General features: G+C 43.1%; 1 protein-coding gene across 1 annotated transcript in view; it reads right to left on the bottom strand.

The window, feature by feature from the left end:
- The window catches only part of dnai3 (dynein axonemal intermediate chain 3), a 38,452-nt gene that overhangs the window by 2,739 nt on the left and 21,962 nt on the right, over nt 1-13,751 (bottom strand). Inside the window, exons 16-22 of the mRNA XM_061735418.1 lie at nt 13,618-13,702; nt 9,750-9,850; nt 8,844-8,904; nt 6,459-6,589; nt 5,428-5,620; nt 3,582-3,673; nt 3,219-3,335 (exon numbers count right to left, since the gene is read on the bottom strand). Of these exons, the coding sequence (XP_061591402.1) occupies nt 3,219-3,335; nt 3,582-3,673; nt 5,428-5,620; nt 6,459-6,589; nt 8,844-8,904; nt 9,750-9,850; nt 13,618-13,702 (780 nt within the window). The remainder of the gene's footprint in view (nt 1-3,218; nt 3,336-3,581; nt 3,674-5,427; nt 5,621-6,458; nt 6,590-8,843; nt 8,905-9,749; nt 9,851-13,617; nt 13,703-13,751) is intronic.

Raw genomic sequence — 13,751 nt, 5'->3', positions numbered from 1 at the left:
TCCTCCGCCAGCGCATCCAACTCACCACCAGGTGGTGATCAGTTGACAGCTCAGCCCCTCTCTTCACCCGAGTGTCCAAGACATGCGGCCGAAGGTCAGATGAAACGACAACAAAGTCGATCATTGACCTCCGGCCTAGGGTGTCCTGGTGCCACGTGCACTGATGGACACCCTTATGCCTGAACATGGTGTTCGTGATGGACAAACTGTGACTCGCACAGAAGTCCAACAACAAAACACCACTCGGGTTCAGATCGGGGAGGCCGTTCCTCCCAATCACGCCTCTCCAGGTATCACTGTCATTGCCCACGTGAGCGTTGAAGTCCCCCAGTAGAACAATGGAGTCCCCAGTTGGAGCACCATCAAGTACTCCTCCCAGGGACTCCAAGAAGGCCGGGTACTCCCCACTGCTGTTCGGCCCGTAGGCACAAACAACAGTGAGAGACCTATCCCCGACCCGAAGGCGCAGGGAAGCGACCCTCTCGTTCACCGGGGTGAACTCCAACACATGGCGGCTGAGCTGGGGGGCTATAACCATAACCAAGCCCACCCCAGCCCGCCGCCTCTCACCCTGGGCAACTCCAGAGTAGTGGAGGGTCCAGCCCCCTTCAAGGAGCTGGGTTCCAGAGCCCAAGCTATGTGTGGAGGTGAGCCCGACTATCTCTAGCCGGTATCTCTCAACCTCACGCACAAGCTCCGGCTCCTTCCCCCCCAGCGAGGTGACATTCCATGTCCCCACTGTGAGGGTTGATGTCCAGGGATTGGGTCGTCGAGGCACCCCGCCACGACTGCTACCCAGCCCACAATGCACCGGCCTGCCATGGTCCTTCCTGCGGGTGGTGGGCCTACTGGAAGGCGGACCCGCGTCGCCGTTTCGGGCTGAGCCCGGCCGGGTCCCACGGGCAAAGACCCGGCCACCAGGCGCTCGCCTACGAGCCCCGACCCCAGGCCTGGCTCCAGGGCGGGGCCCCGGTGACGCCGATCCGGGCGACGTAACGGTCCTTGATCTTTTGTTATCCATGGTAAGCTTTGTGAACCGCTCTTAGTCTGGCCCGTCACCCAGGACCTGTTTGCCATGGGAGTCCCTACCAGGGGCGAAAGTGCCCCCGACAACATAGCTCCTAGGATCACTCGGGCGCACAAACCCCTCCACCACAGTAAGGTGGCGGTTCAAGGAGGGGGGGGGATGGCATCCATGAAATAAAAACAGTCCAAATCATCCCCCCCTGAAATAAAAACGGTCCAAATCATCCCCCCCTGAAATAAAAACTGTCCAAATCATCCCCCCCTGAAATAAAAACGGTCCAAATCATCCCCCCCTGAAATAAAAACGGTCCAAATCATCCCCCCCTGAAATAAAAACGGTCCAAATCATCCCCCCCTGAAATAAAAACGGTCCAAATCATCCCCCCCTGAAATAAAAACGGTCCAAATCATCCCCCCCTGAAATAAAAACGGTCCAAATCATCCCCCCTGAAATAAAAACGGTCCAAATCATCCCCCCTGAAATAAAAACGGTCCAAATCATCCCCCCCTGAAATAAAAACGGTCCACATCATCCCCCCTGTAAAACTGCCATCCCTCCTTTCCATCCCTTATGTCATTTCATCAATGAATGTGGTTTTACTGCTATTTCAACATTTAGAGTCATCACCAGAAAAATAACTTATTTGACAATTTTCACCTGTTTCAAGTAAATTTTCACTTGAAATAAGTAGAAAAATCTGCCAGTGGGACAAGATTTATCTTCTTATTACAAGCAAAAAAATCTTGTTCCACTGGCAGATTTTTCTACTTATTTTAAGTGAAAATCTACTTGAAACAGATGAAAATTGTTGTTTTTTCCAGTGATGAGTCTTGTTTTAAGTGTAATGAGATTCTTTTACTAAAATGAGACATTTTAACTAAAAATAAGACAAATATTCTTGTTAAGATTGTGAGTTTTTGCAGTGATCCATGTTACTTATCCTGTGAAGGACAGAGTCATATTGATAAGTTCAGAAAAGTGTTTTTTATTGTTGTGTTTTGATGTATTTGATGTAAGCCCAGTGGATATTTAAAGCTTACAGAAGGCTGCATTTAACTGCTGCTATGTCATTCCTGCAGTATTTCTGCAGCTGTTTTGGTCACTGCTATTATTTGTAATATATTATATTATTTGTAATCAGCACAAATTATCTGTCCCAATATGATAAAATCCACCATCCCCCCTGATTTACTGGAGACACCGAACCTGCATGTTCCAACCCCTGAGGCACAAATGCAGTAGAGACCGGACAGACCCGGACCCCGGACCCCAGACTCACTAAACCCGACTGAAGGAAGAAAAAATAAGTTTTGTGTCCTGAAATGTCCTTCTCAAAACAGTCATATCAGTTATGCACCTGCTGTTTAGTATTATTGTAAACTGTGAGAGAAGCGCTTGTTCACACGGTTCTTCCGTGTGAACCTAGACTTAGACTTAGCGTGAGAACTGGCAGGCGGGGGTTGAAGGGGCAACCCCTTCCGCGAGAAAGGTATAAAGACGCGAGAGCCGGAAGTCCGGATTGAGAGTCTGCTGTGGGTCTAGTGCACGGACGCCCAGCCGGGGTTGATGGCTGCTCTGCCTGGACTGTCCGGCTCTCCCAGTCCTCTGTGTTAAGGTAAGAGTTTAGGCCAAGCCCCTTGTGATTGTATGTTGCTCTGTCATTTGCGGGGGATAACTTAACACAGAGTTATCCTAGCAAAGGGCAGTTGTGTGTGAGTCTTTTGTTTGCATTGCTTGCTTGCTAATAAATGTATTCATTATAGCAAAAGCGAGTGTGTGTCTGATTCATTTTTGCACAGCCGACCGCTCTCGAACCTAAGTGAGATTTTCTCCCAAAACACCGACCATTATTACCACTGTAAGAAAATAAGTGTCAGGTAGTTAGGAGGAATCAGCCTCGCTCTCATCTGAATGCACCACTTTCCGGCTTAATTAAACAGAACTGGATTTGGTAAACTGTTTAGGTTTTGAAACAGAAGACCACAAACTAAAGATCAAAACATTTGTGGTTACACACAATTATTTTTGCACAAAATCTTTGTAATCTTTGTCCTTATTTTTCCAGCATCACACAGCCAACCAGCTGCGAAGCGTCATCAGAATCATCAGATTCATAAAGACAGATTCATAAAGCTCTCAGAGTGATCCTGATCTTCCTGTGGTTTGTTTAAACCTAAAACCCATCGCTCACCTTTTCCTTCTCAGGTTCCTTGACGTTCTTCTTCTCTGTTTCCCAGAGCTCCTCCCTCCTCAGACAATTCTCCAACCATGATTCCTCCAGTTCAAAGTATTCTTTCACATCTCGTATCTGCACACAAACACAGGAGGACGACTAGTTAGAAGTGTAAGGAATAATATGACGGCCACCTAAACACGACCGTGATGCACAATAACTCAAAACTCCATGACTGATCTGATAATAATGGAAGTTTGGCAGCAAATGAAAGCAAAAACAAGCCTGGATTAAAAATTCAAACATGACTAAGTTTTGAACCATTGTTTTTAGGTTGTGAACTTTAAATGGACAACTCAGGCGGTGGCTGGGCCGTCTTACCTCATGTTTGGAGGGTCTGTAGAGGGGTTTGGGTAATTTTAAGACCCAGGTAACCCCGAGGTCGTCCGTCAAAGCCAAGACGCCCTTCGTTGCTGGATGTGCAGAACAACTAAAATTAGCCTCATGGTTCAAAATCATGTGACAAGTGAACGACAGAGGGGAAAGTTCACATCGGAGAATACGAGGAATGGTAAGGGTGTCGTTGCTTTAAGGTCCAGTACAGGCTGTGAACAATCAAGGTTTTTCTCTATAGAGGGAATGAGCATGACGTCACAGATGAGACTTCACAGCGGGTTTTTTCTGAGTGTCAGAAAGACTGAGTGTCAGAAAGACTGAGTGTCAGAAAGACTGAGTGTCAGAAAGACTGAGTGGCAGAAAGACTGAGTGTCAGAAAGACTGAGTGGCAACGTAAACTTTCAGTTTGAGCAACTGGAAAACATCTAAAATGGGAAAGAGCTGTTGTGCGATCGACTGTACTCATAGATTTAGCAAGAAATCAGAGTTATCATTTTACAGACTGCCGAAAAATAAGCTTAAGAGAGACAAATGGATCGCTGCAATTCACAGAAACAACTAGATTCCAGACACCGAAACGTGGATTTGTGGTTCCCATTTTGTATCAGGTAATGTTGGATTTTTGGGTAGCTAACGTTAAACGGTCAAATCATAAAGTTCAGTGTCCTCATCACTTTAATTTCTACAACAAATCCTGCCTTGAAGTCGGACCAAGCGTCAAGTCTTTTGTAAGCCTTCAAACTTTGCTTCGTGTATTTCCCCGGCGTAGAAATTAAGTTCATATAAATATCAGGAAACTAGACAAATATGAATGTCCATGGACCACTGGTTCTTGGTAACTGTACCAAATATTAATGTCCATGGACCACTGGTTCTTGGTAACTGTACCAAATATTAATGTCCATGGACCACTGGTTCTTGGTAACTGTACCAAATATTAATGTCCATGGACCACTGGTTCTTGGTAACTGTACCAAATATTAATGTCCATGGACCACTGGTTCTTGGGGTAACTGTACCAGATATTAATGTCCATGGACCACTGGTTCTTGGTAACTGTACCAAATATTAATGTCCATGGACCACTGGTTCTTGGTAACTGTACCAAATATTAATGTCCATGGACCACTGGTTCTTGGTAACTGTACCAAATATTAATGTCCATGGACCACTGGTTCTTGGTAACTGTACCAAATATTAATGTCCATGGACCACTGGTTCTTGGTAACTGTACCAAATATTAATGTCCATGGACCACTGGTTCTTGGGGTAACTGTACCAGATATTAATGTCCATGGACCACTGGTTCTTGGTAACTGTACCAAATATTAATGTCCATGGACCACTGGTTCTTGGTAACTGTACCAAATATTAATGTCCATGGACCACTGGTTCTTGGTAACTGTACCAAATATTAATGTCCATGGACCACTGGTTCTTGGTAACTGTACCAAATATTAATGTCCATGGACCACTGGTTCTTGGTAACTGTACCAAATATTAATGTCCATGGACCACTGGTTCTTGGGGTAACTGTACCAGATATTAATGTCCATGGACCACTGGTTCTTGGTAACTGTACGGGTCACTGTCAAGTCCAACTGACGCTAATTTAAGCCGATAATCGTCTGTTATTCCGTCTTCTCCACTAGTTGAAGCTGTCTTTGCCACTCAGTGTGAGTAAGGGCTGGTCCAGTGGGGAAGTGACGTCAATGTATAAACCTCTATAAACACATGCATTTAGCTCATTTTAGGTAAAATATCACAACTGGAAACAGGTAAAGCTTTCTGAAAGGGGCCTGGGAGGCTCACAGGAAGTTCAGGAACTCACAGGATTTGATGCAGGTAATGCTTCCTGCGCTGATCCGTGAATGGACCGTCGGTACCTTGCTCTTTTCTAGCAGGTTCCACACCTCGATACTCCCTTCTTCCGTCCCGATGAAGAAAACTGCCGGCCTGGAGGGGGACCAGCATCCCGCCGTGCACTCATGCTCAAAGATTTGAGACAGGACCAGGGGGCCGCTCTGGAAGTTTGACAAGGAGTTGACAAGAGTACGTTAACGCACGATTAAATCAAGCTGCCGTGGTCGTGGGCCTGTTCTGTTTGACTGAGTTCCCGTATCAAAACTGGGACAAGTGTTAAAATACCGTATTTTCTGGACTATAAGCCGCACCCGCTCTATTTTTAAAAAAATAATTAAAAAAAGATATACAAGCCGCACCTCCATACAAGCCGCATCCGCTCTATTTAAAAAAAAAAAAGGAATATGCAAGCCGCAGATATTTCTGTTGTTAGATTAGATTTACTACATGTATGTACAGAACGATTTTGAACTGTAAATGATGTACATGTTTGTACCTAAATAGATCCTTACCTACACTGCACGAGAATATTTGTCTTATTTCTAGTTAAAATGTCTCATTTTTAGTAAAAAAAAAATTCTCATTACACTTAAAACAAGACTTTTTGACTAAAAATGAGACATTATAACTAGAAATAAGACAAATATTCCTGGTAAGATTTTGAGTTTTTGCAGTGTAACAGTGTCTCTTAACACGGCAGCAACTTTGCTGATTAAAACGGGACAGAACCAAGAGAAAATAACCAGTATTTATTTATCTATTTATCTGTTTGAAATCTGCTTCTACTTCTATCTGCTAAAGAAGAAGTAGCGTATTCTACTTTGCATTTATTTTGTCTTAGTTTTGATTCTAATTCCGGTTAGAGCGCCCCGAGTGGTGGAAGAAAAATCCACAGAATAAAACCTTTGTATAAGCTGCATGGTTGAAAACGTATGAAAAAAGTAGCAGCTTATAGTCCAGAAAATACGTTAGTTATCTGCACATGAACACTGTCGCTACCTCGACTCCTTCTTTCCAAATGGCAAAATTCCAGCCTCCTGTTGTCAAAATGATGTTGTTGAAGAAGGGCGACCGCTGTACTGAGTTCACCAGCCAGGGATGGGCCCTGACGCTGTAAAGAGGTTTGGCACCTGAGAAAAAGCAAGACAAGAGGAAAAAACACTGTTTTAGTTCACAGTGAGTTGCTTCCGAGAAGATGGAAGATCACTGCTCAAAAAGTACACTGTAAGAAATGTTCGTAAAAATTACAGTGAAAAACTGTAAAATAGCAACAGTAAAAGACCGTAAAATCCAAAATAGTATATCACTGTAGTAGATACATTATATTACCCTAAATCAAGAAAGAGTACATAACTATACTTTTTACTGTAATAATATGTAGAAATCACACAATTTTACTGTAAAAATATAATTTTTTGGTAAAAAAATTGAAAATACCATAATATCACAAGCAGGTAATTTACCTAAAATTAACTGTATTATTCCGTCTAAATCACAGATTTAGCTGATGTTTACATTTAAATTTACAGTATAAAACTGTTCAACATTATACAAAAACATACAATACGTATACACGTAATTTCTACATCATTTCTACGTAATTTCTACATAAACAGGTTTACAATATGTCTGTTTTTCATAGTAATTTACCGTAAACACAACAGTTCTCAACTATGAAATTTATGGTTGCCTGAAAAGCGTACCGTAATGTCATATACATTGTTAACGTTTAAGTACCCCTCCAAGTTCACGCATAATGATATTTATAGCTAATATGCCTGCCAACCCAGAAATAATTTACTTCCACAGTGATCATTAAAACCCCACAGAAGTTTATTGCATTCACTTGGAAAAAATAAAAACAGCTCAGTTTTTGGGTGTGACCCCCCCGCCAGTTTAGAAACATCTGAAACAATCACATTCATTCCTTTATTGAGAGCTTGATTTAATGAAAGCAAACAAGACAGACTTGTTTAGTTTATTCAAGTTTGACTTTGATCTGGGTTTAGGAGACTGGGAGAGAGTCCTGTCTTTAAGCCGTATAGACGGCATCACCATTAGTTTGTGACTTATCAGGCACCGTTACTTTGGAACCAACTTCCAATCTGGGTTAAGGAGGCTGACACCACCTCCACCTTTAAAACTAAACTTAAAACCTTTCTGTTTAGTAAAGCCTATAGTTAGTGTTTAGTAAACCTCTAGCTGGTGTTGGTAAATCTCTAGGTAGTGCAAACTCTAGTGTGTTAATCAGTAGTCATAGTTGCAGCTATAGAACAAGACTATAATAGTTAGTCTCAAATATAGCTTGGTGGTAGATATGCTGCTATAGGCCTATGCTGCAGGGGGGCACCGACATGATCCGCTGGGCGGTGCCTCTCACCCTTCTTCTCCTCTCCCTTTCCCTGCCTCTCTTCTCCATTACCATTTTTATTTATTATAAGTATCTCATAGCTATCGTTTTTGTCCATCGTTCCTGTAGTTTCTTGTGCCGGCCCCCTTTTTTCTCTTTTGTGCATGTTTGCAGGCCGGAGCCTCGGGAGCTGCGTTCTGGCCTGCGGTCCCGGTACCCCCCCCCCACCTCTGGTCATCCCGCTGCTGCTTCCACCTGCCTGCTGTGCTGTTGCCGTCCGTAACTCCCCCAGTCTGTCCCTCGGCAGGAGTGTTCCCCCTTATGATCCTGGTCCTGGTCCAGGTTTCTTCCTCCTAAAGGGGAGTTTTTCTTGCCACTGTTTGGTTTAAGGTTTTTCTCCCACTAGGGGAGTTTTTACCTGCCATTGTTTTTGTAATAATTGCTCGGGGGTTTATCTTTATGTTTATGTTCTGGATCTCTGGAAAGCGTCTACAGACATCATCTGTTGTATAAGACGCTATATAAATAAAATTGAATTGAACTTGAATTGAAAAGCCCATTCAGAAATCTCCGCAATAGCAATGTTTATCCAGGAGCAGTTGGACAGATATGGCTCCATGGATACAAAATGATGCATTTGAAATGCATTCAGGCTTTGTGGCCCAAGAGACGACGAGGAGACTGCAGAACAGATCGGATCTGCACGGTGTGCAGCTGAGGAGACGGAATCGCCTTCCTACGGCGTATGGGCTGAAAAAATTACCTCCAAAAAACAGAAAACAATTATTCCTATAAGCAGGGCGAAAAAAATAAAATACCATGAAAAACTGAAAAAAATATCCAGAAAAACAACGCTTTTTTTCCCACTGAATGCAATATGCTTCTGTAAAAACCGTTCCAATTAACTTCTTTTTTTTTTATGATTAGATCCACTCCTGTCAGTTTTTTACATCAAAATCCTGGTGAGCAGTAAATAATAAAAGAATAAACACACATTGTGATCCTTAAAACAAACTAAATGTGACATCACTTACAGCGAAACCGTGTGGAATCAATCTTCTCCAGTTTCCAGTCGGCGTAAACAATCTCTCCATCCTGCCGATAAACTCACATTATGGAATACATTACAAGAAAACCACATAAACATGCACATACTTTGATAATTCTCCTAAGTCATCATGCTGCTACAATATTTGCTAACAATGTACTCAACAGTACATGGAGTATTAGGGCCAAACTAAGACAAAAAAAAGGGGAAATTACGAGAATAAAGTAATAATATTATGAAAATAAAGTTGTAATAGAATAAAGTCATAATATTATGAAAATAAAGTCGTAATAGAATAAAGTCGTAATATTACGAGAATAAATTTGTAATATTACGAGAATAAAGTCGTAATATTACGAGAATAAAGTCATAATATTACGAGAATAAAGTCGTAATATTACGAGAATAAAGTCGTAATTTATGAGAATAAAGTCGTAAAATTACAAGAATAAAGTCGTAATTTATGAGAATAAAATCGTAATATTATGAGAACGTAATTTATAAGAACTCTAACAGGAAAAGCTTCTTCTCCCTGTGTTAAAATGAGGAATATTGAGCATCTTGTGAAGTTCTATTTATATATTTATAATATATTTAATATTACGACTTTATTCTCGTAATATTATGACTTTATTCTCATATAATTATGACTTTATTTTTTGTCTTAGTTTGGCCCTAATACTCCGTCGTAATAATGTGACAAAAAAAGCCATAATTTTGAAACAATTTCCAGCTGAAAACGATGACTGCAAAACTATTGAGCCAATGATTTGAAAAAAAAAAATGCAGTTTGAGGGGGAAATGATTCATAGTAAAGCATCTAGAGACAGATGAGTGACGCGTTGACTGGAAAGATTGCTTGGTGTTGCTTTTATTGAGCAGAATGGTTTACCTGTGTACCGATAAAGAGCTTTGTGTTGACGTCTTCCAGGGTCTTGATGGTTCTGGTTGAGCGTACAGTGAGCTGGCTGTAGTCTGGGAGATTCTCCTTTTCTGGATGTGGAAATAAGTTCAAAAGTCATGCTTTTTTTCATTTACAATTATTAGCATTTGCCATCCAGTCAAGAGAGGGAGCATATAGTCTTCAAACATGTGGTAACAATAAAGGAAAACCACAAAATAAGGGACGAAACAGGTGGAAATCTGCTAAACATGACAGATTTAACAAGAAATCGGAGTTATCGTTTTACAGACTGCCGAAAACAAGCTTAAAGGAGACCTATTATGGATCTAATACCTATTTTAAACAGGCCTTGAATGTCTTAAAAACAAGCTTTTGATTGTTTTTGCTAAATAAATTAGAAATTCAGCCTCTGATCCATGTCTTTATCTTCCCATTCTCTAACCTCATTGTCTATGCAGGATTCTGAGTGGGCGGGGCTATGATAATGAGGCTCTGTGCTGATTGGCTGCCTGAATGACGCGATACACCACTACGAAAAAATGGAGGAAGCTCCGGCCGACGGAGTTAGTTGTTAGTGGTTTCAAGCATCGGAGGACAAACTATGTAAATCACATTTTGGTTCCGTAACAACGGGAGCAGAATCTTATTGGCTCGTAGATCCACATCACACTGGACGGCTCATCCGGGCGGCTGTACAGACACTGCAGAATCTGGTCGCTTTCCTCCTTTTGTGAGTTGGCAGGCTGAGGGGAGACCATTTTATATATGTTAAAGAAAGAAAAAACCTGTTTTTCATAATAGGTCCCCTTTAAGAGAGACAAATGGATCGCTGCAATTCACAGAAACAACTGGATTCCAGACACCGAAACGTGGATTTCCGGTTCTCATTTTGTATCAGGTAATGTTGGATTTTTGGGTAGCTAATGTTGTGCGGCGCCCATGTGAACTCTGGACTTATAAATGTATGAATATTTTGTGATTATGAGGACCTGTAAAACCAGACTTTGCCCCTTCTTCCTGAAGTCCTGCGACCCCCTGCTGCTAACTCCTGGTTATCTCGGCCTGGGTCGAGATAGTCCGTTTACAACCCCCACTGCATGGCCGGAGATCAAAACAAGGACCCAGCAGGGTTTCTGCCAGGGAAAACAGACTTCCTTGGGGTTTTATGACACCTAAGCAGGGGTCGGGACGCAGCGGAGCCCTAAAACCAGGCCTCTTTGGACAGACACAAAACCTACCAGCAACCCCCCAGCATGCCTTGCGGGATGGGGCGGCCCCTACAAGCGGCGCGCATCCAATCACAAACGAGGCACCGATGACGTCACCGCAGCGCGCGTAGGATCAAAACCCCTGCCGCTGCTCCTTCCCTCTTCTCTTCTCAACTTCATCTCATCCGAGCTGGATCGTTTGGCTCTGGGCCAAGATCCCATCTCCCTTTCTCCCCCCGGCTGGGGGGAGGTGTAAGGCCCCATCGGGCCGCTCCGTTGGACCTGCAGCCCGTTGAAGCCGCGGTGCACGGAGCCGCCCCCATCAGCTCTCGGTCTCAACTTTTCATCCAGAGTCTTGCTTCACGTGTCCCCGGTCCCTGGGAGCTGGAAAGGGGGGGGAAGCCGCTTCGAAGCTCGGCCCCGGCCCAGGGTGAGACCCGTTCCTCTTTCCTAACTTCTCTCTCTCTGCTCTTAAACTTCACCTGAAAGGACCTGTGGACAGCCTGCCCCGCGCAGAGCCGAGACGCATCTCGCCGCCCGTCCCGGGGCCACGCGCTCAGGCCGACGGGCACCAGCACTCAGAAGAAGTAGACTGGCCCCGCGCGCCCCCGAGACGACGTGATAGCCTCCGGACCGGGGCTGGAGCGCCGGCTGCTTCAGCTGTACCCCCGTCCTCTCGTGATTCCAGAGTCAGGAGGAGGAGCGGGAGAGGCGGGAGGACTCTCTGGGATCGGACTCCGACCAAAGACCCGGCAGGAACCCCTGATCGGCACCCGGAGACCCGAGGAGGCGTGAGGTTTTGAGACCTGGGTGTATGAGTTTAACTGGGAGTGTTACAGAGCTAAATCTGTGTTCAGAGCTGAGATTACACCACCATCATTATAAGGACTGTTTTCATTAATTTGTAGTCACTACTTTCTGCTAGTCATTCATGTTTTAAAGCGCTGTTTTCTGCAGTTGATCACGGTTTAACACCGGGATCACCATCCGTTCTAATTGCACGTGGCCAAGAGGGCGCGTCCATCTTTAAAAGACCACAGGAGCCCGTTTGAACTGTAGATGTTCTGTATCTTCGTTATTATTGCTTGATTTATTTTCTTTTTCATTCCATGCATTTAACGTTTATGTTTCATTTTATTGATTGTTGTTTTTCTTGTTAGTTAATGGTTTTATAATAATGTCGTGTGCCATCAGATTTATTCGGGTATTTATTTACATCTCTTTTGATACCCGTATGTAAATAAACTCTGATTGATTTCTTCATGAGTGGTTGTGTTATTTCATGCAAGATTTGGTCACAAGTTGATTTGTTTAAGCAGAGCCCAGTGTTCGGATATCACGCCTTCACTGTTATTCTGTAAGATTTGCTGTTCTGCAGGATAATTCAAATCATAATGAGACGGATTTTCTGCTGTGTAGTTATCAAATTTCCCCCGGAGTAAGGCATCGGGGGTGGTGCCCCGAGAATTATTATCATTTTGATAATTCAAATTGATAAATAGTCCACTTTATTAATTATTAATAATTCTTTAATAGAATTATCATTAGCCTTCGATAACTGGACAGCCAAGCTACCCGAGACGCACAACACTAACGTTAAACGGTCAAATCATAAAGTTCAGTGTCCTCATCACTTTAATTTCTACAACAAATCCTGCCTTGAAGTCGGACCAAGCGTCAAGACTTTTGTAAGCATTCAAGCTTTGCTTCCTGTATTTCCCCGGCGTAGAAATTAAGTTCATATAAATATCAGGAAACTGGATTGGTAGCCAAATATTAATCTCCATGGACCACTGGTTCTTGGTAACTGTACCAAATATTAATGTCCATGGACCACTGGTTCTTGGGGAAACTGTACCAAATATTAATGTCCATGGACCACTGGTTCTTGGGGTAACTGTACCAAATATTAATGTCCATGGACCACTGGTTCTTGGTAACTGTACCAAATATTAATGTCCATGGACCACTGGTTCTTGATAACTGTACCAAATATTAATGTCCATGGACCACTGGTTCTTGGTAACTGTACCAAATATTAATGTCCATGGACCACTGGTTCTTGGTAACTGTACCAAATATTAATGTCCATGGACCACTGGTTCTTGGTAACTGCACCAAATATTAATGTCCATGGACCACTGGTTCTTGGGGAAACTGTACCAAATATTAATGTCCATGGACCACTGGTTCTTGGGGTAACTGTACGGGTCACTGTCAAGTCCAACTGACGCTAATTTAAGCCGATAATCGTCTGTTATCTCGTCTTCTCCACCAGTTGCAGCTGTTTTTACCACTCAGTGCAGTAAGGGTTCTGGTCCGGTGGGAAAGTGACGTCAATGCAGACTCTCGATACTAGATGAGACAAAAGAGCTGAGCAGAATGCTGAACACCGAGACAAGGGGTCGACCGTAAGAGAACGTACGATCAATGAGTTTTGAAATAAATAAATAAAGAGAAAACTTTGAGGAATACTGGTGGAAAACATGTCAATCAAACATTTGGAAACTTTGAAATTGTTCAAAGTGTGTGTGTTCAAAATGGTTAAACATGACTTAAATTACGTTTATGTCATTTTCTTGCTTTATTATTTTATTAGATTACAAATAAAGTGTAAATGGAGTGTAAGATGAATAAGATGCTCCCACCTGAGCTGCCGTCACCGGTGCCGGGATCCAGGCTGAACTTCAGCGGAGCATATTCTTCCCTGGTATCAATCTTTGGTGGGGAAACATGACACACGCCAGAGAAGAAACGTTTTTGCATCTGAATACCTGATGTA

This window comes from Cololabis saira, chromosome 2 (assembly GCF_033807715.1).
Source record: "Cololabis saira isolate AMF1-May2022 chromosome 2, fColSai1.1, whole genome shotgun sequence".
NCBI lineage: Eukaryota > Metazoa > Chordata > Actinopteri > Beloniformes > Belonidae > Cololabis > Cololabis saira.
Note: the sequence above shows the minus strand (reverse complement) of the source record. Positions and strands in the feature narration are given on the sequence as shown.